This window comes from Equus caballus, chromosome 20 (genome assembly GCF_041296265.1).
Source record: "Equus caballus isolate H_3958 breed thoroughbred chromosome 20, TB-T2T, whole genome shotgun sequence".
Lineage (NCBI taxonomy): Eukaryota > Metazoa > Chordata > Mammalia > Perissodactyla > Equidae > Equus > Equus caballus.
In genome coordinates this window covers 26,241,799-26,269,481 of record NC_091703.1, presented here as the reverse complement: position 1 = coordinate 26,269,481, position 27,683 = coordinate 26,241,799, and the positions used below count along the sequence as shown (strand labels likewise).

At 43.3% G+C, this 27,683-nt stretch overlaps 1 protein-coding gene and 1 pseudogene across 11 annotated transcripts; both read right to left on the bottom strand.

Moving 5' to 3' along the window:
* Positions 1-368: 368 nt before the first annotated feature.
* LOC138919692 (butyrophilin subfamily 3 member A3-like) lies at positions 369-2,693 on the bottom strand (annotated as a pseudogene).
* Positions 369-27,100, bottom strand: LOC138919429 (butyrophilin subfamily 3 member A2-like). Of its 11 annotated transcripts, XM_070244215.1 has the most exons (12): positions 14,194-14,246; positions 13,761-13,844; positions 13,309-13,401; positions 10,717-10,863; positions 7,657-7,746; positions 7,058-7,405; positions 5,360-5,641; positions 3,669-3,869; positions 3,470-3,490; positions 3,356-3,386; positions 2,426-2,454; positions 369-1,076 (listed from the first exon to the last, which is right to left on the bottom strand). In XM_070244215.1, exons 5-10 carry the CDS (start codon positions 7,733-7,735, stop codon positions 3,376-3,378), a joined length of 942 nt encoding a protein of 313 aa, XP_070100316.1. In that variant the 5' UTR covers positions 7,736-7,746; positions 10,717-10,863; positions 13,309-13,401; positions 13,761-13,844; positions 14,194-14,246; the 3' UTR covers positions 369-1,076; positions 2,426-2,454; positions 3,356-3,375. The 11 variants fall into 11 exon arrangements, 8 of the variants coding, with proteins under 8 accessions (XP_070100316.1, XP_070100318.1, XP_070100317.1 ...); XM_070244217.1 differs by lacking the exons at positions 13,761-13,844; positions 14,194-14,246 and adding an exon at positions 26,836-27,100; XM_070244216.1 differs by lacking the exon at positions 14,194-14,246 and having other exon boundaries at positions 13,761-13,859.
* Positions 27,101-27,683: the final 583 nt, after the last annotated feature.

Here is a 27,683-nt window from a genome sequence, read left to right as displayed (position 1 = left end):
GGGGCTGAACCTCTCCCTGGAGCACAACTTTCTGTATGAATTATATAAGTTACTGAATTTGGCCCTGACTCAGTTTCCACATTCTTGAAGTGAGACTACCTCACAGGGTTGTTGTGAGGATTATATGAGTGAAATTCACTTAAAGCCTTTAGCACAGCACCCAGTACATTTTAAGCTATCTATAAATGTTAGTTATTGGTATTCAAATCTGGACTGTTATTCACTTTCCAAGTCACTTTTGGAAAGTTAATTCACTTTTCTGTACCCCTCTTCCCTTATCTATAGAAAGCAGACAATAAAGTGGTAACAAACTCAACTGCCATGTGGAATAATGGAATTAACATCAGTGAAGTGTTTCACACAGTGTGTGCATTTAGTAAGTATTTTATTGTCGTGATGTGTTGCTGTGAAGTAGTAGGCCCTCAGCTCCAGGCTCGGCAGGGGGAAGCAAGGATGTTAGTTCAGTCTGAGGGTCCCCATTCCCATAAGTTGAGCCTAGCGTCACTGTGGGCCTCAGGGAAAGGTCAGACACTAGGTCAGGAAAAAGGGAACACTGCACTCAGGTCAGCACTGGGCAAATTGTCAAGGCAGTGAGATCCAATTTCTTAATTCTGAAAATGGCCCAGAGGCCCAGAGAAGGAGGTGTGCGGGAAGGTGTAGATATGAGATCCATCCACGGCATTGTAGAATGAGACCTCACCAGTCTCATAGTCCAGGAAAACCGCCACTCTTTGAGGAGGGCTGGCAAGTGTCATTTTGGTCCAGAGGTCAGTGAGTGCCCACCTGTTTTTTCCATCAGACAGCCCCACAATCCAGAATCCATTCTGGGTGACATTTCAACCCAATTTTTTCTCTCTACACCCCCTAGCATGTCATTTTTACTGTTCCCACCTCCTTCTCCCAGAAATGTTTCCCTGATGTGAAGCTCTTACAGCCAAGCACATAGTAATGCATAACAAATCTCTTAGGGTTGTCTGGAAAATTCTGGCATGTGTCTGTTCACTGCAGGCTCCTCTGGTCTTCAGAAACAGAAACAGGGAGGATGGATTTTGCTGTGTCCAGGTCCAGAATCACTCCTGCAGAAAGTTTGGGGATAGGCTGTGGGGTCAGTCATTGTTCCTAGACTGAGAGTCCCAGCCTTCAAGACTAGAGTCTTGCTGAGAAGGTCCCAGTCCAGAGCCTAGTCACCCCAGCCTGCCCTGAATGTGACCTTCTCAGCAAGACCGAAAGAACTGCCCAGCGGTCTTGTGTTCAGTGGAGTATAATGCCTAGGTTCAGGGTCTGCCTAACCCAACATTTGCAACCTGGATCCTTCCTTCCATCTTTTTCCTATTTCCTGCCTCCAAATATCTCTGTCCATCTGTGCTTTATAGTCACATAGATTTATACTTCCATCCTTGCTCTACCACTCCTGAGCTGAATGACTTTTTCTTTTTTACAGTCTCTTTTTCCATACACTCAAGCCGTATCGTATCTTTGAGCCTCAATTTCTTTATCCGAAAAATGGGGGAAAAATGCTAATCTCTAGAATGGAAAAAGACATCATATGTTTTATATGTAGCCTAGGGCTGGGCATGGAGGAAGTGCCTGATGTTATAACAGCCCCATGCCTTTTCTGTGCCAGAGGCATATTTGGGGCTTTCTGTGCTCCCAGATCCACTTTCCTCCTTCCTCTACCCTTTTCTGGGCCCCAGGAATCTGTCCTCTATGGACATCATCACTGGGCTCCCCTGCCTCTGGTTACCTGTTGGGTTTGGACAATGGGAGGTACTAGCTGAAGATTGGAAAGAGCAAGAAGAGAGAGGCACAACATTTGTTTCCTCCCATTTCTCCCTGCCAGCATCAGATGGTGATGCTCTCACAAAGACATGACTCCTCCCAGGCAGCCCTGTCCTTGAGCTATAGCTTCCTCTGGGCTGCAGGAACTGCTCCCTCTCCCTATTCCTTCAAGCCTAGGGGTGGTGACAGCTCTCCACCATTGTGAGCCCTGGGGCACTTCACATTCCTTTGTTGGTTTCCCTTAATCCCCTTCCCATCTTTGTAAAGAGTTCCTTTGATAAACCTTCTTCAACCAGCCACTTTGAACATCCCATCTCTTTCTTGTTGGTTTTTTGAATAACCTCTAAAAATGATGCCCTTTCTTCCACCTATCATTCTGGGGATGCAGACAACACGACCAGGCTTTGGTAGGGTGCGGCCGCTGTGCCAGCAGGGTGAGGGCTGGCTGAAAATACCCAGATGCTGTATCTGGAAGATCATTTCTAAAGCTCCAGAAAAGCACAGGTGGCCTCTCCCACAGAAAATGAGCCTCTGGGCCAGATCTGATTATTCCTATTAAGAATGCCAAAGGGTCACACAGCAGAGAAAAGGTTTAAATGCTTAGTACACATGTGCCAGGAAACTCTTGGACATCAGAGTCACTCACCAGCCTACTCCTCAGATTTCTTACTCAATCTACAATGGAAGAAAATTAGAGATGTTACTTGAACTGTGTCGTTTCTGAGTCATGTCCTTTGTCTTTTCTTACACCCATCTAATCTTTCTTTTTGACTCCCACCCCCACCATTCCTACCTTCTCTCTCTGCCTGTTCTATTATCTCCTCCCATCTCCTCCTTAATATCAAGTCTGAGAGCATCAATTGCATGCTGATGATACCACAGGCACCATGTAAGCGATGTCCCAGCTGAGACATGGCAGATCCATTTTGTGTGTATCTACACTCCCATACCTGGGTATAGGTGTCGCTGTGTCTGCGTATGTGTATGTGTACTAGAATCCATGTTTCTTAAACTGTATTATGTCCTGCCTACTTCTGAAAAGCATTGGGCAACTTAGTGAAGAAATTTTGGATACTATTTTTTTTAAAGAGCTCTAATTAATCTATGACAACTGAGCCACAGTGGCCATACCTTTTTTAAGAGATACTTTTCTCTATCCCTCTTCTCGGATTTTCTAAATCTTTTAAATCTTACATTCTTTGTTTTCTTCTCAGCAGCCTACAGACTATGTAAAGAAACTATTGAAGTTCCCAGCATAGAGAAGACCCTTCATCTAAAGAGTTCCGTTCCTCTCCTCCTCCTTTCCTTTCAAGTGCACCCTGGATAATCCCTGGTGCCTTGCTGGGCTGGAAAGTCCGTGGGCCCCTCCTGGAGAGACTGAAAGGCCTTTTCTCCATTAAAAAATCATGACTCCCTCATGCATACTGCAGTCAGCCACTCTTATTTCTTTCCCTCTATAAAGGGATCCAGGATATTTCTCAGCCCTGGGCAGAGTTAGGGGTGAGGAAAGGAGCTGGGAAATATCCAAACGGAGAGTCTGAGATGGAAATTCAGAGAAAATGTCAGAGCCACTCACCTACGAGCCATGATCTGGACCTATGTCCCCCCTGCATGGAAGAAATGTGAAGAGTCATTAAGACACAACGCAGAGATCAAGACATTTGTGGTCTCTGGGGAAATAGGAACTTACAGTATAGAGTCCAGTAGCGCTCTGGAAAATAAGCAGGAAAGAAAAAATTACCGTTATGGGGATGGATCAAGGATTTCCTCAGGAAAATAAACTTACAAATGACCCAGTGCAGGGGTGGGTGCACAGGGTAGGGAGGGGATGAGGTCATGGGGCTCCCTCCAGTAAGCCAGACCCTTAGATTCCCTCCCTGGTCTGATACCTTTTTCCCTTCTTTCCTGCTCCTTTTCTGCCTGGGCTTTTTCTTTTGCCACACGCTCTCTCTCTTTCTCTTGGAATACAGCCTCTTTCTCCTTCTGCTGTCGCCACAGGAAGTAACTCGCCACTGCTAGAAGCAGCAGCAAGATGGGTAGGGTCCCTGACAAAGCCGCGATCCAGGGCTGGGCCCTCCAGAAGAAGGGGTCTGCAATGGAATGGAGCTTTAGCCTCTCACCCCCAGGGCTGGGAAAACAGAGTTGATCTCATGACATTAAATAATTCTTCTCCTCCTAAAGTCTGAGAGAAAACTCTTCCTATAACATAATACTATTACTTGTCTGGTATTACTTGTTTCTCACATGTGAATATGATTTACTTGAGCATCAGAATCATATGTCCTTTCTAATTTAGTTTTTCAATAGGTTACACTTAACATGGTTCAAATGTCAAAAAAATATAAAGAGTCACCCAAGTCTCCCATCTACTCACTTCTCCCTCTCCCCATTTATTAGATTCTCATTAGTCAGCTTAATACAGATGTTGAGAATGTGAACTTTGGAGCTGGAGGGCCTGCATTCAAATTCTGGCTGCTCCACTTAAATGGCAGTGTGATCTTGGACTAATTACTTAACCGTTCTGTTCCTCGTGTCCTAAGCTGAAACATGGGGTAATAATAGTACCTCATTCATAAGTAAAAGGATTAAATTAATGTGTATCAAGTGCCTCACACATAATGAGTGCTATGCAAGTGAATATTCAATTTTAAAAACTCAATAGTATTCTTATTTTTTCTTGTTTACGCCAAAACAGCATTCTACACAAACTACTCTGCGTCTGCTTTTTCTGTTCATCTTGGAGATCCTGCCATATTAATACATAGAGAATGTCAGTGTTTTCTTTCCCAGCTGTGCAAGATTCCATTGCATAAAAGATCCCCAGTGATGAACATTTGCATAGTTTCTAACTTTTTGCTATTATGATTAATTAACCTTTTACAGGGGTCATTTCATATGAAGGCAAGTACCTCTGTCAGAGAAATTGCTAGAAGTGGGATTTTTTATCAATAAATATTTGGAAAAATACTGCTATATTGCCCCCGATAGAAGTTGTGCCAATTTATACCCAAAATATATCAAATTATACCAACAAATGTCTACAGGTGACTGTTTCCCCACAATCCTACCATCAGAATGTGTGATCTATTTCTTTAGTTTTGTTCTGTTTTGTTTTGTTGCCAATATCATCAGTAGAAAATATTTTAAAATATGTTCCTCCATTGAATGAGATTGGGCATCATCTCATGTGTTATTTCCTCTTCTTTGAATTTTGCTCTTTTTTCTACTGGGTAGTTTTATATTCTAAGAAGATTAGCTCTTTCTCTAAGATGTGAAATGTATGTATTTTTATTCCCATTTTGTCGTTGGTCTTTGATTAAGGGTCTGATCTTTACCATTTTCCCTCAGTTCCCATTGCCTGTCACACTTCCTGGCACACAGGAAATACTCAGTAAATATTTGTCATGTAAACAGCTTTATGGGGAAAAAAAAATCTGTGTTGTAAGAAGGGGCTGCAGATCATGCTCTGTGCCTTATATTCACTGCAGAGACCCAAGTCCGCAACAGAGAATCACACACCCTTCTCCTTTCAGTAGCTATAGCTCAGCACAGTATACCTGAGGCTAAGCAGAGTACTGACCTGCAATGGAAATCCTGGCAGTCTTTTCCTGGCTGAGGAGGGGATTTCTGACGATACAGGATACTCCTTCCCCAGAGCTGCCTTTCAGGATCACAGATGATGCAACTCCATACAGACCTGCTCTATCTGCAACCAAAGATGCTGCCACAGCTGGAAGGTCCTCTCCCTTGGCATCTCTCCACTGTATTTGTGGATGAGGATACCAGCCAGCGGAAGTGCACTCCAGACGGATCCCTCCCTCTTCATAATTCTTCGTTTCAATGTGAAGATCAGAACCCAGAGCTGTGGAAGGATAAATGAGCCTGAATTCTTTGCAGTATCCTGTATCAGTGAGGGTCTCAACAGGAACTTCATGTCACACCCACATTAGCTAATTCAAGGAGGATTTCATTAAGGAGCTGTTTACAAAAGTGTGGTCATGTTGATGGGAAAACTACATGGGATAGAGCAATACTCCAGGGCCAGGAACAACGGAGATGTTAAGAATCACCCTTAACCCGAAGGGAGATGGAGAGGAAGCTATTTTGAAGACCTAAAAGAAGCGTGTCATGTATAGAGGGCTTTCTTAAGAAGAGCTGTGATTTTCGGGAAGGGAACACAACCAGCTGGAGATGGTCCTACAGGGAGAATGCCAGGGAAAAACTAGCTAGACCTCTCTCCTCTTTCCCTCCTTCCATCTTCTGCTATGTCTCCCTATTGACCAAACCCAGCCAGAAGCCACAGGGCAAGAGAGAGCCCTGAGAAAGAGAAATGCAACCCTTGACACCTGGACATTGGTCTGGTCTGGGTGTGCTCCTGTTGAACATAAGGAATTTTGTGGAACATCAACATCAGACAAGGGAACTTTGTCACTGTGATGGGTCAAGACAAAAACAAGACCACTCAACAATCCTCTTTGAACACAGAGAAAAACATGAACACTGTCTAAACCACAGTCATGATCAAACATTTCCTTATCCTGGCTATGAGTGACTGCTGTTCCTTGAACAATTACAGCTTTAGCCTCACTCTAATCTTCTTCCTAGATGAGACTTATTAAGACATCTACCCACAGAATCACACCTCCCACCTTCCTGAAAGTATCCAATTCAGAGCAAAAACCCACTTCCATAAACCCTTTCCCAACTCTCCTAACACGAGCCCAAATTTTATACCAAGTCTTCTCTAAAACCCTCTTACTGAGACACCACATAATTCACACACGGTGTGCATTCTCCTTCCCTGTAACAGGTATTAAACACAACTTGGTCAACTCTGGCTGTGTTCCGCGGTTCCTTTGATTAGAGAACATACCACAGGTACTGTCCTACAGTTCAGCCTCCCAGGACACACAGATGTGTGTACCTGGAGGGGTCATAGAAGATATCTGTAATACAACTGAACCCAAACAACAGTGTGCCGTCACTGAGGAGATATTTTCCTATCCTCCCTATCCCTGATCTTCCACTTCGCTGCTTAGACTCAAGTGGCCAGTATGAGGGAGCTCCTTACTTGATATTATAGGGTACAGGAGAGATTTTTTCCTGGGGGAAATCCTGTATCTTTCCAAAGGCCCAGAGAAACAAAGGGAGAAGGCAGTGGAGTCAGTTCCTAGTGACCAGCCAGGATGCTCTGTAGTGGATTTGGAAGATGAACTCTGCATCCCATCCTGTCCCGGTCCCATAAGAAACAAGCTCAGAACTAAACTGGGAGGCTCACCTGCAACCTCCAGCTCCACCATGGCTTTTTCAGAGAAGTTTTCATCTTGGAAATAACACTGGTAGTCTCCACTGTCAGAGAGTCCGACGTCATAAATTCGGAGAGTAGCCTTCCCTTCAGTGATGTCATCTTTTAAAATCGAAGTTCTCCCTCGATACTCTGCCATCTGTTGGTCTTCTACTTCCTTCCCATTTGCATACTCATATACTACCTCCCTAAGGCTGGATCTCACCCACAACAGCTTCATGGTCTCCGCGCTCATCTTTGGGGACAGATGACAGGGCAGATCAGCATCTTCACCCACCATGGCCAGGATGGGCTCAGGGGGTCCAATCACAGAAAACTGAGCTGGTCAGTAAAAGGAGAAGCTCCATCAGAGAGAGTTGAGACCATGGGGGTAAAGGGATGATCTCATGCAGTGAGAATTAGTGTACGAAAATCCTAGAAAGGAACAGGTCCTAGCAGAAGTACAATTTGTCTTAATGGCATGTGAACCTTCAGTTTAGGATGGTACTTTTAGGCATGAGGAGTTGTCAGAGGTTCTGACTGGGCACTAATAGGTAATTGCTTCAGATAGGTAAAAGCAGAATGTTCCCTACCTGAGCAAGGGGTAAGCAGCTGGAACAAGACGAAGCCAACAAGGAGGCTGAGCAGAGGGAAATCCAGGGAACTTGCCATTTTCGTCTGTGCTGCAGAGAGATGATGGAAAGAGTCAGACAGAAACCATGACCTGGAACTCGAAGGATATGGTGAATTCCAATTCAAACCTCCACCTCCCCAGTGCTGACTCAGGGTGAGACACACAGTCACTAGTGTGGTGTCTCAAGATATTCTTGTACCAAAATGTCTGCTTGGGAGTCTCTTAACCCTTGAGTTCCAACAGAGAAAATCCCCCATAAAAATACGTCATGTTAAATGTGCATACATTTAACATATAAATATTATGTACGTAGTAGTAACTATACATACATTAACCCTAACCCATCTGGAAATCTTCACCTCTACTGTCCATATATGCTCAGAATCCTTCTACTTTCCCTGTTACAGTCAGGTCCAAGCCTCTAGCATCACACTCTGATTAATTCAGGACCCTCTTCTCTGGGTTCCCTGATTCCACAGGTGTCCCCTACAGTGACCCCACACGTGGCCCCTACAGCTCAACACATGAGACAGAATGTTCCTTGAGTCACATCATGTCCCTCCTCTGCTCAGCACCTTCCAGTAGCTCCCACTTCACTAAATAGATGCTGAAGGCCTCACAATGGTCAACATGGCCCTCCAGGACCTGAACCTCTCACTTCATCTCCCCTACTCTCCACATCTGCTCCAGCCACACTGCCTTTCTTGCTGGTCCTTGAACAGGCCAGGACAGAGGACATCGGCCCTGATTCTTCCCTCTACCTGGAACCCTCTTCCCCCAGACATCCACAAGGCTCACTCTCTCACCTCTTTCAAGTCTTTCCTCTAAAGTTAGTTCCTCCATGAGACCTTCTCTGACCACAGGATTATGGCAAACTTCTCTCATCCACCTGAGCCTGCTCTCTTTTCCCCACTGAACTTTGACAATCTAACATATCATTTGTTTACTGTCTGTTTCCATCTGCTTGAATGGAAGCTCCACAAAGCAAGAATATTGGTCTATTTTGTTTCCCAATGTGTAATGAGCCCCTAGAACAGTGTGTGGCTCACATGGAACCCTCAGTAAATATTTGTTGAATGAGTTAATGGATGAGGGGTAACATATCAATGCATCAATACTCACTAGCATTTTAAATCAATTTAGATGATCAGAGTAACTGATTGCTATTGACAGGAGGGGAGGTTAAGAGTTATGAAGACAAATTTCTACCTCTTCAATGATTTTCTCATTTGGTATGTCTTAGAGAGCAGAGATGGTCTCCTGTGTCCCACTGAGACATGACTATATTAATATACTCATTCTCATTTTTCAAATAAGTGGTTTCAAGGAGCAAGCATGTCCTGGATGTGGATGTAAAAGTTTAACAACTCAGTGTGGCTCAGTGCACAATTTTCACACTTGTTCTTTCAGGGAGAAATATCCCTTGGAAGGAAATCATTCATTTCCTGTCTTCCCACTTCCCTGGTGTTCATGAATGTTCCTGGCACATGGCCTTTGAGCTCACCAGCAATGGATAAGTTCCCTGGTCTCCATCTTTCCACTGCTAGAGAATTGTCTTTTCAAGGCAGAGTTGTAAGAACTGGCACTTGCAAAGTTGGGACAAATATGTCAGGCCAGGAGCAAACAGCAGCCCAAGAAAGCTCACGCCTCTAGGAGGTGATAAGTTTCTCTCAGTTCAGATGCAGAGACCCTGAAACTCCCCACTCCCAGCTCAGTGTTCCCAACTTTATCTTGGCTCAGAGAAGAAATTCCACTATCATTTAGGCATGGTCTGTGGCATCTATGTGAACTTTTGTGATAAGGGAAGTGTGGGGTCCTTGCCAGCTGGCAAGGCATGATTCTAGCTGGAGTTCTAGCTTGGCTTCCATCCTAACCAGCCCAGAGTTGGCTGCATCCCTAGATAGTGGAGAGCCTGAGAGCAGGCCTAGGAGGATTACTCAGAGACAGGAACGAGATCTCTAGACCTAGCTTCCTCCCTTGGTGCTCTCCCATCATACATCTTCTTCTCTGAAGATGACAGCTGGAATGGGGTACTGATAAATGACTTGAGGCTATACCCATCTAGAGAACAACACTGTGGACTCCTCTAAGCCCCAAACTAAGACCATCACCCAGTTCAAATCACACCTCCATCTGACTCTAGTTAAAATCCAGGCAGACTCCCTGTTAGACACTCCAGTGAGTCAGAGGCTGAAGCCACCACTTCTGAATCACAAATCTAGTGAATGGGAGAGCTAGGACTAAGATCAGGTCTCACTTATCTTCTCATTCATTCATTCAACAAATATTTACTGAGTACACACTGAATGCTAGGCCCATTATGTGTTAGGTATAGGAACAGAAAGGGAGTGGAAACTAATTAGTGGCTCTATGAATCACAAGATGTGTGATCTCAAGTCATGTGACAAAACCTATTGATCTCCATTCACAGATGAAACAATGTGAAATATGAACTTTAGAATGTGCAGAATTGGCCCAGTGATTCCACTTCCAGATATCTGGTCCAGTAAAGCACTTGCATGGGTTGAGATAAAAGCATGTGTAAGGATGACACTGCAGCATTATTCTTAAAAGTAAAAAAGTGATCAACAACCTAACTAGCCATCCATAGGAGACTGGTTAGTGAAATAATGACTCATCCTTATGAAGAAATTCAACATGCCAGTTAAACTAATTTACAGTCACTAACCCAGATAATCAGGATATATTAAGTGAACAAAAAGTACATTGCACAACAATACTAATGATTCTATTTAAAAAAAATGTATATATCATTGCCTTAAAAAGGTCTAAAAGGACACATGCTACACTGAGAATTGGGAACTGAGTGAAAAATACTTTTTTCCTTTGTGCTCTATATTTTGAAAATTATTTGAGTGTATGAAATTTTAAAAATTTTCGTGTGTAACTTAACAATTAAAAATTGTTGCAAGTAAGTATAGCAACTACATCATAATTAACTGTTCAGAAACTACCTACTCCTCAAAAACAGACAGGCATTAGTCCCAAGTCACAGTACCTGCAAGTCCCGGAAGTGCCAGGGGGACAAGGGAGCAGAGGCCTGTGCAGCGGGCACTCCTTCGGACGCTTGCCTGAAACCTGGACACACCCTCGGACAGAATATTGCCTTTCAATCCATCCTCTTCTCTTCAAACTGTTCTCTATGCTGCTGGAGAGAGGAAAGTATTATTATTATTATAATAGGAAACATTTTCTTTGCTGTCCTCAGAGTAGGGAATATATTTTCACTTATCTTTTAGGATATTTATTGTTTTTTGCTCCAATTTCAGTCAATTTTAAAATGGAGAAAAATATAAAAGAATAAAATTTAAATGATCTGTAATGATCACATATACTTCATTTCACGGGATTATAAATATTTCTGGAAGTATTTTGTCCATACACACACACACACATATATATATGTATATATATATACTCCGAATGCCTTAAAAATGTTTCATCCTTTGACCCAGAAATTCCACATGTAGGAATTACTCTTAAAGAAAATAATCAGGTTTTAACAAAAGATTTATGTTTAAGCCTGTTCATCATCGTAAACTCTACAACAGCAACATGTAGATACAATTTAAATATCCAAATTGGATTGAATGGTGTTCGGTTTTTAATAAAAACTCTTTATTAAAAGCTTGATTCATATGACTGTAGGGAAATCCCTTTATGATAGGACAATATGTTGTTTAACCATCCTCATATATGTATACATATGTTGTATACAGAGGTTGGTTCAGTTTTTTCTACATTACCAATAATTCTCTAGTGAACATCTTTACATATGAATTTTAAGACACATCTCTTTTTATAATCTATTAAGATATATTCCAGAGATGACCAGGAGAGATTATAAGAGTCCTTGGCTCCTTTCTGACCACAGTAAGTTCCTAAGAACATGCAGTTGTTAAGGTCCTTCATTCAGCTCGTCTCCAAATTTCCCAATGCAGGTCCTTACCTTTTGCACTGCCTCCTCACCCCCATCCCCTCACCACACACACAAGCACCAAACCCCTTTTTCTGGGTGAGGACTTCCCTGCACCCACTCTCAGGTGTTTAGCCTCTCTCCTTCCAGGGCCTGTGGCCCTGGCTTTTACCATTTCCCCCCACTTACCACTTGGCATTCCCATCTGAAGATCACAGCCCACAGAGTGAAGGGAATCAGTAGTTCTCTATTATAGTTAACAGCCTTCTCTTGAAGAAAGGGAAGAGAAAGAAAGGCTGCTCACTGTGAGATACAGTAACAGAGTCTCTGTTTGATAAAATAAGTTTTTTGATTGGTTCAGAGGGGTGTTTCTTATCAGTTGCTGGACAGAAACCAGTGAGGAGGTTAGAATGAAAACTGAAACTATATTGGATTCTATAAAATGAGGAAAAATTCCAGCCCTCACTCTCACACTGTTTACCTCTCTCTGTGTTTACCTATTTGCATCATTCACATATATGTTTGTGTATAGGCAATATTTCATTATATATGCCTGTTTTATGTCTTTTACATCATAATAGATTCATGAGCAGAACTATGCAGAAAAATTTAAAAGTTTTAATGTATGAAGAAAGGAAGATGTGCATTAATTAAAATGTTTCTGAATCTGGAGAAAGTGACATCAGCATCATAGCAGAGTGAGCTCTCCCAGTGATCTGTCCCTTCCACCACACAATGAAAAAGACATTCATACTCCAACAGAGGACATCTGCACAACACAAAAGGTGTCTGGGAGATCCACACAGCCATACGACCGAGGTTGGAGAGGCTGGAGGCCCCCTTAGAGGAGGTGGAATGGGGTAAGAGAAAATCTGGCTCTCTCCCCCAAAAGACTGCCATTGGGGACAGTGTGCAGCCTCTGAGAGAGGGAGGGATGCCTGTTTTCGGGAATATCAAAGGTCCCCAAGTTCCCTTGCAACCTAGGGGCAAAGCCCCTACTGAAGTGAAAGCTATTGCTGGGGTGAATTCATCAGGCCAACACACCAGGAGAACAGATAGTGAGGGCAGAGCAAGAAAATCCTGAGAGCATGCAGAAGAAAGCAACCCTCCCCCCACCCTCTGACCACCGGCTACAGCGCCAGGGATCCTGCCCAAATGCAGAGGGCTCAGAATATGCAGCTCTTGATCACCACCCAGTGGCGATAGGTGGTAACTGTGACCAAATAATACCACCATGTGAAAGAACAAAGTCACGCCCTCTGGCAGTATCCAAAATTATATTAAATTTCCAGACCAGAAAAAAAATGACAAGTACCCAGAAATAAGTAGTGAAGACACAGAAATATGTTATTTAAATGATAGAGAATTCAAAATAGCTATCATCAAAAGACTCAGTGAGTTAAAAAAGAATGCAGAGAAACAATTCAATGAGTTCAGGAGCTACTTCACAAAAGAGATTGAAACTATAAAGAAGAACCAATCAAATGAAAGGCACAATGGAAGATATAAAATAAAATATGGATTCCCTGAATGCTCCAGTGGACATCATAGAGGAACCAATCAGCATAATCAATGTGTTGTTTATGCTGGTTGTTTTCCAGATTTCTTGTCTGTTTCCTGATATTTATTTAGTCTTAAGTCTTCAAAGTCTTAAGAGGAAAAGGACAGCAGTACCTCTTGGAGGAAGGGAAGCAGAAACCAGAGGGTAGAGTGGTCATTGGCGACAGCTCTGAAGAGAAGGGCTGTGGTAAACTGAGTCCCAGGGATCTGTGATAAAAGAAGAGAAAAAAAAATGTGAGAGGCAGTCTGTGCTGATAAGGGGCCCTGGGCTAAGCAGTAGAAAGGACTTTCCCTGAGGGGTAGGAGGGAAAGAAGCCCACCTGGGTGGGTGGTGGCAGCCTTGAGGAGTCAAGGGTGCACAGGAGGAAGAACAGGCTGACAGGAAACATTGTAAAAACATTTGGGTCATCCATGAGGTGTGAGTCAGAGATACTGAGATTACCCGGGTTAAGTTGAGATTGCATAGGAACGAGCAAGGCCTCTGGGGAAAAAAATCAGGATAAATTCACCTATTAAATGAGGCAGGTGAAGTCTAAGAGTAAAACCGAGAATTCCGATTTACTCACCACCCACTTTCTGGGATTTTCTCCAGCCTCAAGTAGAACAAAGAAACCTCATGAGATAACTGGCACTTGAGAGGGTCTCAAATCCTACACAGAGGAGAGGGAAGCAGAGAACTTACTGAGCTCTCTGTGGAGTTTCTCTGCAAAAGGACAAGAAGGTAATCAGTGCCTCTGGGAGACCCCTTCCTGGGCTGTGTGTGCAGTGAGTCCTGGGAGCTGTCCCAGAACTAGGAACACTGGGGCACAGTCAGGATCACAGGTGGGGAAGCAAATGGAGCAGGGTTGGTGGTAGTGAGTGAGGAAGGACTGCTTTAAACAGCTCAATTAAAACATCCCCTGATCTTCTTCATCTTTGTCCTCTCCCTTTCCCTCTGTCCAACCGCCTGTTCCACAGTCTTCTTTGGACCTCACTGCCTAGGTCTTCGGATTGCTTTACCTTTGGTCTGGCATTCTCACTCTTTCTCCCAATGAAGTTTCCAGATGAAACCCAGTGCACCCCTCAGGAGAAGATCCAGAAGAAACAAGATTGAAGTCTGAGCTGCCACCCAACGATAGTCCTTCAGGAAGAGAGTGCCTGAGCTCGAATTGCTGAGTATTATTCCTGCAGAGAAGAGTAGAATAGGACCAAATACAGCAGAGTGCTGGAGGCACAGAGGATGCCTCAAGGACTCTCCAAGATTCTTGTTCCTGCCCAATGAAAGGGAGGGGCCTGTCTGCGATAGTGACTCCAGCCTTGCCCCATTGTCTTCCACAGATGGTTGGGAAATGAAGAAACATAGTCATTGGGAAAATATATATATATATATATAAAAAATACCCTGGTACTTAAATCAAGGAGGCACAATTTTCTCCTGAAGTTTTGATCTGAAACTGAGATCTGGAGGAATGGGTGGACACTGTTCCTTTTTCCTCAAATCATGGAAAGAGGTGTCTTCCACTGAGAATCATCTTGAAAGTGGGAGACCCTCAAGTTACGTGCAATTGTGGAATGCAGTATATTTTTTGCAGGAAAGGATGACAGTAGGAATGAGAATGCTGAATCCTTGTCCTAACTCTGCTGCTTTTTCCATGTCTGGTTTCAGACAAGCCATCTCATGTCTGTCTTGATTCCTGCCTGTAAACTGGAGAGTTCAATCACGTTACCCGTGCTATTGACACTGCCAGATCAAGAAGAAAACTTTCAGAAAAGAACTTGACCATCTAGATGAACTTTTATGCATGTGTTTCTTGTGAATTTTCCTCTGCACCCAACACACACTAGTCATTTAGTAAGTATACAATAAAAACCATAGAGTTGAGAAAAATGAAACTGTGAATCTTTTGTTTGTCTCTCAGAAAAAGGATTCCATGTGACTAGAAAGCCTTTTCAAACAGGTGTTAGAAATTCACTGAAATATCCTATTCATAGAAAAATTTAAATTAACAAAACAAAAAGTACCCTTACAGCCAGAACAGAGTCACAAAGAGACATAAACATAACAGTCTAGGTCCAATGCATGCCCCAGAACAAATTTCCTCCAAATAGCTGAGAAACATTGTTGCATTGAAGATTAAAGGAATAGGGAAAAATCAGGTGTTATTATCTTCCTAATACAGTGGCATTTTTATTAATGAAGTAGTTTCTGTTAGTTTGTCCTGAAACTTAAACACCATGTTTTCTGTTTGGTTAGTCATTATCTTCCACAGAAGCCCACAGACAACTTCCTCATTTGCTGTGTTTGTGTTCTTCCTCTTTAAAGTTTAACCCTGATTAGGTGCTGTTTTGTATGATTTACTAGCTCTTTCCTACTGGTAACAACTTTAGAGTGAAATCCCTGTATGTCCTGCTAAAAGATAATTTTCAAAAAAGATACATATGTAAAAAGAACATGTGTCAAAGATTTCATTTAGCTTATTAATTAATGAGGAACCCAGTAAAATCTTAAGAATGGTTCAAATGAGGATTTGATTTACAGAAACTTATATTCTCTATCAAAGAGAAGTCGTGTGCATTGCCATGGACAGGAATCATCTGTATTACTGTCAGTGTTCTATGAGTTAACATCTGTCTCTACAAAGTTATAAAACAGCCTAGAAAAAGAAACAAGGGCATACTCCTACAGAATCAGAGATCCCAGGTGTGAGGTATTCCATTGAAACGATACCCAGTCAGCTTTTCGATGATCTGAAAGTCTCTTACAATTTTTCCTGGCAGTTTTTCTTTCTTTCTTTCTCCTACAGTGTTGAGGATGAAGCAGGCTGTGGTGGTTCACACAAAGGCAGCAGATATTAGATAAAATATGAAACAGATGAACATACTGTTTCCCAAGAAATGCTGCCTATGTGGTGCTTGAAAAAGATCAAAGGAGATTTCCAGAAGTGATTCAGATCATTTGCAAAGGACTTAAGATGAAGAGAGAGGACTACACACACACATACCCTCCGTCCCTTTAAACAGAGTCCTCACCTGCCTCCTTCTGTCCAGCAGTGGCTTCAGTGAAGTCACCTCCTTGTAAAATGGCGAGTATTCAAGGACTGACTTGGCATCTCCTAGTGGAAGTGCTACAGGCCTCTCTTCTGTGGTGCTGATGGGTCCCGTCCTTGTCGAGCCCATGACCAGAGCGGATGCACCTACAGCTGTTGTACCTCCATGTGCTTGAGTCTCACCTCCAGGGAGAGGGGCAGGGGAGCTCGCTGTCCTTCACATTTTGGCCGGAAGATCAGTCACCTCAGGGGTCACTCCCTGCCCATGGAGCCGGTTACCAACCAGTAAGAGGAAGACGAGGTGGAGACATGTGAGTAAAGGAGCACCCTGGACTAACCTCAAGATGGGTCGTGCTCTCCCTCAGAAGTCTGGCGAATAGACACAATCTGAGACCTGCTTTATTTTGTCCATAAAACTTATCGTGCTATAATCAATTTATATTTCTCTTTGTTTATTATCTCTCTCCTTGCTCTTGAATGTAAGCTCCACTGGAGCATAAATTTTTGTCTGCTTTGTCTTCTGCTGGATTCCCAGCACCTAAAACAGAAGGTACTCAGATTGCCAGAAAAAATACACTGTGTTTTTATTTCTTAAGTCAGGCAACCTTAAACACATGGGACTCTCAGTAAATATTAGTGGAATGAATGAGTACTGTTTTCCACTTCGAGCTTGAATTGGGAAACAGAGAAGCCAAGCAAGGCAGCAGGCAGAGGAGACAAGATAAGCGAATTTAGGTTAGAAGCAGAGACCCCTGTCTGTTTGCTGTGACCTAGGCACTGTACCGAGCACTGAAGTTGGGTAGGATGAGTAAAGAGAAGAGTCAGAGAGAGCCCTTCCTTCAGGGAGCCTTCTGACCTCATGCTCACACCCTCCCATGTCCTTCAACCACACGCGCGTGGCAGTCTCCCCACAGCCCTTTCTCAGACACTCACATCTCTCTGCTCCTCTGACTGACTCAGTGTTTGGATCAGTTTGTGATTGAGACTCTGGGCTGCACCAGGGCTCCAGTCAGGACTCTCCACTGCTTCCAGTATCTCAAACTGTTATACTGTCAGAGGCAGGAGAGTGTTCAGGGGCCGGGTATTGCCATAAGTAGGGCTCCTCTGAGAACTCCATGTCAATTTATGTCTGGCCCTGATGCCACCATGTGTCCATGTCTGCCCCCAGTGCTTAAACATGTGATGACAGGGATGAACTCTGGACGGTGCACCACTTCCCCATACATTTGTATTGTAAGATAGCAATGATTTCAGGGAAAGAAGCCAAGTCTAGAGATTGTCCCACACAGACCTGGGCTGGTCAGTCTCACCACAGCACTGCCCATCTGGCACTTACAGTAGCTGGCAAGAGGCTTTTGAGCTCAGTGGACCTGTTGGCAATCCCTTATGTGTGTGCTTGGGGAGAGCAGATGATGCGACTGGGGGTCCCAAAAAAGAGAACAAGCTGGACAAAAACAATGCTGTATTAAAACAAAACCAAAAATAAAGCCCAATGTTGGATGCATCTGCTAAACATTTTTTACTTCTTTGATCCTAAGGGATTTGCAGGAACGTGGAAGACAATGGGGAAAAGGAGCTGTTGCTAGGCAGCTGGGTCAGGTAGGGATGAAATCAGAGATGGTTCAATTTTCTTATTAGGAGAGAACTGTAGTGGCAAGTAGAATGGATGAACCCAGAGAAATGAGCTCTGGAGCAGTTAGAACCTAGGAAAGGTATGGATCAAATGAGTCATGAGTATTAATACCCTCAGTCAACTTTGGTGGGGTAAATGCTCTACAAGCTTCCCTTCAAAATCTGAAACTCTGACTGTGGCAGTATTTAAGCTCAACAGATACAGACACAATTAACAACTGTGCTCTTGAACAAGGGGCTCTGCATTTTGGTTAAGTGTGTGAGCTCTAGGGTTACAGCATCTGGATTCACATGTGGCTCCACCAACTTTGCTGGCTGTATGATCTTGGGCTTACTATTGATCTCTCTAAGCCTCCTCTACAAAATAGATTGAACCATGGTGACGGCTTCATAGGAATGCTGTGAAGATGGAACAAGGTTATACGTGCAGCATCCAGTACGGGATGCTCAGCAAATGTAAGATATTGTCCTAATAACTCTTACTCCAATTTACCAGATAATGTGATTATTCACTAATATCTAGAGTCTCTCTATATTGCAAATCCTTGAAGAGAGATGTCTGGGTTGGTTATTGTTTATTTCTACTTCTCTCCCCCTCTCTCACCTCAATCCACTCCCAACTCTTTTCAAGTCAGCTCTGTGCCCCACAGGCTGACCTCTGAGGACTCTATCAGCAGCCTCTGCAGTCTGGCTTCTGGTGGAGATCTGCCAAGAGATGACAACAGGAGAAGGTCCAGAGGCCGGAAGGGCAGAGACTCTGATCATCTATTCCCCCAGCTCCCTCCCTACTGGGCAGCAGGTGACGGTGGCTGCCTTCCTGCTCTAGAAGCCACAGCTCTGTCAGGACCCTCTACCATGGCTTTAAGTCTCATATCCTTTCAAAATACTCTCCCCTTGCTCCTTCAGACTCACTGGTGATGGTTCCTGCTGTAGACCCATGGTAGGTCACGGTTTCTTGTTGGTGACCTCCATAAACCTTTCCCTGAGCTTTGCAAATTGCCCCTTCGTTAAACTCTCTTCAGTTGCCTTCTGGACTGTGCCCAATTTCCTACCAGCACTGTGACTGTTTTGATGCTTTATCTCACTCGTTTGTTCATGAATTAAATGTCACCTCATCCACAAAAGCTTTCTTTGATTTTCATGGCCAGAAAAGGTCTCTCCTTCCTATGAATGTTCAAAACACTTTATAAGGCAGGAGAAGGTACCTGGAACTCCACTCACCCTATCAACTCAGCCAATTTAGAACCTAGGCTTCCTCAGAATTCACAATATCACTCATCTAGTTTTCTTCCCTCCCTTTCTCCTTGTCTTTTCCAGAAGCCAATCTAGGCTAATATGCTTTAATGGACTTGTCCAAGCTCAGAGCTAGTTGGTTTTCTAATTTCTAGTGATCTTTCCTTGGGCCTAAGTTGCTCCTGCTTAACTCTGAGTGTCAGATTTGGAGGCTCCCTAGGAGGAAAAAGAGTCCCTGGTCCCAGAAATGTGGGACCTAAACTGACAGTTTTACCTTTGAATTTAGACAGAGAGGTTTCCTCTCCAAAAGATCCTTCCAATTATAGAAGTTGAAGGCATCTCCAGGGTGGTGTAAGGGCGGAGGTCTATGAACAGGACAAGGGACCCCCAGGCACAGGAAAGGAATGCACCAAAATGGACGGGAGAGGTGGGGTCTGAAGAGAAGGAGGAGGCAGAGAAGGTGGAAGGCAGGGTTGCAGTCTCACTTCTCGGTGTGACTTCTTGATGTGGGCAGCACTCCTTAAGCTCCATCATCAGTTTTCTTCAAAATTGCTTCCAGTCTCAACTCTTTCTCTTCTCCTCTATCCCCTCCTCCCACCGCTTGCTTGATACTAATCCTTTGAAGTGAGAACCACAATTGCCAAAAATTTATTCTGCAGCTAGAATAGCTGCCACCCCAACAATGAAACGAACATTCCCACGATTGGCTGCAGACTATTCTTCCTAGAACAATGCATGTCTCTAGGATATTCTCATTCAGCCCTGCTGCTACTATGTGTCTAGGATCCCTTTCATCTTCCGTTCAATCCCTGCCCTGTCAACTTACGTAAACAAGCAAACACCCAGATCCAGGGTGGCTTAATGACTCTTTTCCTTAACATCCCTTACCAAAGTGACAGCTGTGGACTCTCTGACTAAACTTAGTAACTGTTATTCCAACTCATTGTCAGTCTTCTTCAGATCCAACAATGCCTTACCAATCATTGTAATGTGAAAATATGTTTAACAAAGTTGGGGACTATGGAGGACAACCATGCCTCCCAAATCTTCATCATCTCCCATTCTTTACCATGTTGACACTTTCTTCAGTTACATGAGAAGTGCTGTGCATATGCAGCTTTAGGCCCACAAGACACACACATACATTTTCTCCTATATAGAGAATTCTTAAGCCTCTCATCACCTTCTCATGTGAAAACTAGAGAGTTCTCTGAAGTGAGGAGGATCACAGAAGAGGAAGGGAAGAACTTCTTCATTCATTTACACTTTGCTCCTTCCTGGGAAAAGATCACACTTCAGAATCCTTGTTGCGCCTTCTCTCTAAGACCCCAATAATAACACCCAGTAGTTATTCAGTGCTCCCCCTGCTCTAGGGGCTGTGTGCATCCCCATGACTCAAGTAAGCCCTAGGGAGTGAGTTTTGTTTATACTTCTCATTGCACCAAACCTGCCAGAGAGGTATTATGATCTCAGTTTTTCAAGGAAACTGAGGATGAGAGAAGTTGAGTGAGTGGATCAAAGTCCTGAGCTAGTGAGCAGCAACGCCAGGGTTGAACTCGGCTCTGTCTGACTGTGAAGCCTGACCTCTGAACAGTTTTTGCTGTACAGCAGGCCCTACCTCATTGCCTTGGCCTGCCATGGCCACCCACATTGACCCTGGGGAACAGGATCTCCACTCAGACTGGTGCAGGCCCCTGATGACCACAGCCAGCCAGTGAAAACAAGAGAGAAAGTACCAGCCACAGAGAACACACAACAGGGCAAAGGTCCTTGGCCAAAGCACAGGAGGTCTTTGTCCTGCTCCCAGAGTTTATTTGCCTGAAGAGAGTAACATGAAAAGGATAATATTGTTTTTTGTTCCCTCTCAGGCTTTCTCCCATACCTACCTCACACAGAATGTTCCTTGCCCATCTCCCCTTTGTCCTTATACTTCCCCTGTCTTCTAGCACCTTGAGTTGAGAGGTATGCGATGTTTATTCTCACTAGTTTGGTACAGTTGGGTCACAGGAACAGAAGAGCTTGGCCCAGATGTTGGACCAGGAGAGGCCAGGCAGGGGGCTACAGAGTAGCCCCATCTCTGCCTGCAGAGACGGGTCAGCTGCAGACCCAGCAAACACTGCCATGGAGATGGGAGAAGGGCATAGCCAGGGGGGTGATGAGACCTAGAAAGAGGCAGGTGTGTGGAAGCAACAGAAGCCAGGGTGGAGAGCTGCCCCAGGAAGAACTCCCAGGGGACCTGGGAAAGATGGAGCCCTGTCAACAGGAGCCTTCTTGACCCTAGATAAGGTCATAGGCCAAGTAAGCTTTATAATCTTCCTTCTCAATGTTCTAGGTTGGAGTTTAAAGCAGACAAGTTCATTCAATAAGCACACCCCACTGTGTGCCAGAGATTGTATGAGGAGCCAGGGGTGCAATAAATAGAACACAGTTCCTGCTAGCCAGGATTCCCAGCCAAATCATTCAAACAGCAAATAATGTCATTTTCCATGTGCCAGAAATCATTCTAAGTGGTTTAAACGTGTGAATGCCTCAGACCTTATAACAACCCTCAGAGGCAGGCACTGTTACCATCATCAGCACCGTCCTCATCTTGCTCACTTTACAGATGCAGGAAGTAAGGCAGAAAGAGATTAAGTAATGTTAGAGCTAATGAAGAGTGACTCTTTCTGGACTTTGAAATCATGCTTTGACATCATGCCAGAGTCTGCTGGAGCCAAACAGCACCTACTATACTAACAAGGAGCAATATGCTGTTGCTGTGATAAGGGGAATGATGGGAGAGGCCAGCGAGACTTCCAGGAGGGGGTGGCCACTGAGGATTGACTTGGAGAAAAAGAGAGAGTGGCTAATACAGATAATGCCCAAGTTAAAATTTGAATTTTGGATAAACAACAAATAATTTTTAAATATGTCCCAAATATTGCATGGGACAAATTTGAATAGGAATCTTGTATTTTTATTTGCTAAATCTGGCAACACTACCCATCAGTCAGTTGTTTGCTTGTATAAAGACTATGTGTCAGGGGTTGAGGGTGTGGAAAAGAGGAGACTGTAGAGCCAGATAGGGACAGGTCGTAGAGGGCCTTGGACGCCATGCTTAGCACTTTATACTTTATTCTCATGGAAGGATTTAAAGGGACAGGTGATTAGAGGTCCAGATTAAGTGTGTGCTCTATGAATGTCTCTCTCAGGACAACGTGGAGGAAGAATAGGAAAGGAAACAGGAAATGGGGAAACTATTGTATTGTAACAGTCTCAGGGAGAAACTACAGTGACTTAGACAGAGTCCAGGGGGCTGAAGAGGAGGGGTAGTTCCAAGAGGGAGTAAAGAGAAAGAAACAGGGCTGGCTTCACAGGGTGTCACCTGTGCAGTTGCACAGCACCCTGCACTCACAAGGGCCCCACACTTGGTTTAATGCTCTGCTGTTGCCATCTTGGAATTCTTAAGAATTTTGTGTTTCTATTTGTGTGTTTTTTAAATTAACATCTTACATATAACATATTAATTTCAGGTATACAACACAATGAGTAAATTTTTGTATATATTATGAAGTGGTCATTACAATAAGTTTAATTAACATGCATCACCACACATAGTTACAAATATTTTTTTCTTTTGATGAGAACAGTTAAGATCTATACTCTTTGCAACTTTTCAATACACAATACTGTATTATTAAATCTAGTCACCATGATGTACATTATATCACCATGACTTATTTATTTTATAACAAGAAGTTTGTACCTTTTGACTCCCTTCACCTATTTCTCCCGCTGCCCTCCCTCTGCCTCTCGCAACAGCCAATCTGTTCTCTGTATCTATGAGGTATCTTTTTGGTTCCACATATAACTGACATCATACAGTATTCGTCCTTCTATGTCTGACTTATTTTACTTAGCATAACGATGTCCATTCATGTTGTTTCAAATGTATTTTCTTCCTTCTTTTGGCTTAATAATATTCCATTGTATATACATATATATACACCACATTTTCTTTATACATCCATCCACTGAAGGACACTCAGGTTGTTTCCATAACTTGTTTATTGTAAATAATGATACAATGATCATGGGGTTGCATATGTCTATTCAAGTTAGTGTTATTGTTTTCTTAGAATAAATATCTGGAAGTGAAATTGGTGAATCATATGGTAGTTCTATTTTTATCTGTTTGAAGAACCTCCATACCGTTTTCCATAGTGGCTGCACCAATATACATTCCTATCAACAGTGCACAGGGTTCCCTTTTTCTCCACATCCTCACCAACACTTATTTCTTGTTTTCCTGATGATAGTCATTCTTACAGGTGTGAGGCTATATCTCACTGTGGATTTGATTTGAGTTTCCCAATGATTAGTGATGTTGAGCACATTTTCATGTATCTGTTGTTCATCTGTACGCCTTCTTTGGAAAAATGTCTATTTAGTTTGTTTGCTTATTTTTAAATTGGTTTGTTTTGTTTCTATTGAGTCACATGAGTTCTTTACATATTTCGGACATTAATCCCTTGTCAAATACACAATTTTCAAATATTTTCTCCCACTCAATAGGCTGTCTTTCATTTTGTTGATGGTTTCCTTTGCTGTGCAGAAGCTTTTTAGTTTGATGTAGTCTCACTTGATTATTTTTGCTTTTGTTGCCTTTGGTTTTGGTGTCAAATGCAAAAAATTATCCCCAAGACTGACATAGTGGAGCTCACTGCCTATGTTTTCTTCTAGCAGTTTTATGGTTTCACGTCTCACAGTCAAGTCTCTAATCCATTCTGAGTCGCTTTCTGTGTATGGTGGAAGATAGTGGTCCCGTTTCTTTCTTTTCTATGTGGCTGTCCAGTAAGCTTGTGTTTTTTAAGTGAAATCCAATGAACCAACAGAATATATTCATGAGGAAAGGATACAGGCACACTATGCACATACTGTGTCTATCGTTCCTTGACACTCCATGCACATACAACATTTGTGAAACCCCATGAGCACAGATTTCCAGTGGACCCATATTCATAGGAGCTCAGCAAAACTCAGGGTGCATACATGGTAAACCAGTTACATCTATGACTGAGTAAATGTGGGTGCTGACAGTCCCTAGAAATCATGCTTCCGGTTTGAACCAAACTGCTTCAAATGCAAAAAAAGTCAGTGGAGTTCTACGAATACAATCCTATCATATCCTTTCTGTGTTACCTGCCTGTATTTGTCAAAAATTTATGCTGAAAATGACATAGATGGTAAGAAAAAGATAAGGGCACCCATAGTTCCTTTTCCTTCACTCCTTTGTTGCTTATGAATAAGCCAAAGATTGTGTTAGTAGAATGTACACATACCAAGAAGAGAAATAAAAACATTCAAGTTAATTCTGTGCAGGGTTTGCGGTGTTCTGGTAAGAATGGAATACACGCATGAGCTGTGAAATACAAATGATGTGAGTTTAGTGATTCCACACACAAGCTCAATGCTCTTATTTTTGCATTTAAAACAAACATTGAACATTGCACAAAGATGAACAGTAAAATTCATGCTAAGTGTTAAAAATTCTAATGTTTCTTTACTTAGAACAGCAATAGCTAGCAACTAAAAGCCACAATAACAAACCACACACCCACAAGAAAGACTGTAGAAGAAGAAAATAGCTTAATATTTTAGTAGTTATAAAGGCATTTTTTCCTACTTTTTGAACAAGGGCTTCCACACTGTCATTGTGCACAGAGCCTTGTAAATTATGGAGCCAGCCCCAGATAGAAATGGCACCTGCTAGGGGTGGGAAGAGAGAATGAGTTTTCTGGCGTGATTTGAAGGTCTTGGATTGGTGACTGGGAATGACAGTGCTACTGCTGGGTCAGGGGAGACAGGAGGAAGAACAGGGGGAGATAATGATGGCAGTTCAGTGTATGTTGCATTTGAGGGGCCTGTGGGACATTTAGACAGACACATCAGACAGATGGGGAGACAGGCATGGGTGTGTGAGAGAGATGGGTTATCTACGGAAGGGGGACCTCATGAAAATGGCGAAGATCATTCAGGGAGCAGCCAGACAGAGAAAAGAGCTCTGAGGGGAGACTCCAGGTGAAATGAGGAGCAGTGAGGAGGCAGAATCTCATGTGTAAGGCAGGACTTGACCATGACATTCCAGGTGCAAGAAATGTCATATAACTAATGTTTCTAAATAAATTAAATTCTGTCCTGGGATCCTATTTGAAAGACTGGCAAGAAGCCCTCTACACAGTCACTTTGCACACCTCCACGTTCCTCTGCTGGTGGAGCAGCACTCTCGAGGTTTACACAGTTTTGCAAAGTCCTTTGCTTTCACAGTATTGCGTATCAAGACCCTTAGCTGAGAGAGGAAACATGTGTAGGCAGCCTTATTTCTTTTTGGCCTGACCACCTCCCTTGCTGCCCATCTTCTTCTACAAGCATGAGGGGTGGATTTAGAGGGATGCAAATAAAACTGAGGTTTCAGAGCCCCTTCCAAGGGCCTGTACATAATGTATATGCATAATTTTGTATCTTTTCCTTAAATAGGGACTTAAAATTGTACAAGCTTCAGAGCCACAGAAGGCACATTTTTTCCCCAGATACTGCATGATGTACACACCCAAGCCCCAGACGTGCTGATAAGGCCATGCGCTCTAGGCCTGGGCATCTTGATTGCAGTGTGAATGTTACACAATTCCTCTGATGCCATTTTCATCAGAGCTACTTAGGGAGGGGCTACCAAGATGGGGAGAGTGAGGAAGCTTTTTGAGATATGACCTCCCTGAAGAACTGTTGCTATTTCTATATATTGTAAAAAACGCAAGGTATAAATATTGCTTAACATATTGCCAGCTGCTGCAAGAAATATCTTCCAAATTGTCAGGGGCTGAACCCACAGTAATTGAGTTCTTATTCACGTAACCCTCAATGCAGTTGCTCCTGGTTGGCAGGCAAGTTTCATGGCTGGGACTCCTTTCATCTGACTCCCCATTCCCAGAGCACAGAGTCCTCTACATGTAGCCAGAAAGAAGGAAGAAAAAGAGGCCGTCTCATAAAGGCTTTGGCCCAGAGGGTACACACCTCACTTCCACCCATATTCCATTGATGAGAAACAGTCCATGGACCCACCTAGCTGCAAGGGGTGCTGGGAAATGTATTCCCTGGCTGGACAACTATATTATGGAAGGAAAAAACATGAATTCTGATGTACAGTTAGGTTACTCAGTCTTAGTAGTGAAAGCTGTTTTTCAGACTACACAGAAAAAGGAAATCCCTCTTTCTTATTATACTGGGAAGAGCAAATACAAGTTGCAGACAATCTCTTCTGCTCCGATTTTTCCTGTGGGGCTATGATTAGCCAAAAGCAAGATGCTCTCCAGAAATATTAGTCTCAGCTCCAGGGATGGTAATTTCTAATTGACAGAGCACTTGTAAAGGCTGCTCCAGGCTCTAAATGAAGCACATATTTTTAAACCCTATTTCTGTTTGTTTCAAAAATACACTGTACCTGAGGTCTCTTTGTGGAATTTGAGAAGTTTGACTTCAGGATCTCCAGTCTCTTGGTACTCAGTTTCAGATGCCCAGGGCCTGCTGACTTTTTAACCCCATCCCTCATCAGACAAGCTACTCCAAGACAAAGTCCTTATCTAGTTCACAAATACATACTTGAAGGAATGGAGTTAGTGCCTGAAAGACAGGGACAGGTTTTCAAACCATTGGTTGAATAAAAAGAGAAAGAAACAGAGAGAGAGAGAGAGGAGAAATTATCATAATTATTTACCTTAAAAATTCATTTGCAGGCCAGCCCTATGGCACAGCAGTTAAGTTCACACGTTCTGCTTTGGTGGCCCAGGGTTCTGCTTTGGCAGCCCAGGGTTCACCGGTTCGGATCCCAGGTGCAGACCTAGCACCGCTTGTCAAGCCATGCTGTGGCAGGAGTCCCACATACAAAGTTGAAGAAGATGAGCATGGATGTTAGCTCAGGACAAGTCTTCCGCAGCAAAAAGAGGAGGATTTGTGGCAGGTGTTAGCTCAGAGCTAATCTTCTGCAAAAAAACAAAAACAAGAAAAAACTCATTTGCTTGACTTCTTTTCCACTGCATTTGAAGTCTTTTCTTTCTCATTGTGGAATAAAACGTTCTCTCCTTCCTTAAACAGACTCCAGGCAACAGGAACTAGGTGGGAGTCTTCTGGTGCAAGGGAGTCTTCTCACCCCTGGATTATCCTTTATCCAACTCCTGCCCTGGAGTGAATCTTGTTTTCAATAATTTCCCTTTGGGGGAGAGAAGCAAGAGTCTTTCCTCCTCATGTTGCTTCCCCACTTTCATGCTTAGCAAGATGATTAAGCTGCTCTGATCCACTAAATGGGGAACCTCTGTCCTAGCCAAAATAGTCCCCCAACCAACCAGTGGCAAGGAGTTCCCGCTATTATAAAATAGAATAATAATGGTAATAACATTTACTCTGTACTGGGTCTATGTGTATGAGACAGGTTTCTACTGCAGTCATGCCTCAGAACAAACACCAAACATCTCAGGAGATTATATCAACATTTACTTTTCTCCTTCATGGATCTGCTGGGTGACTGGAGTGCAGCTGGTCCAGGGTGGGCTCACCTGGGCTTGGCTG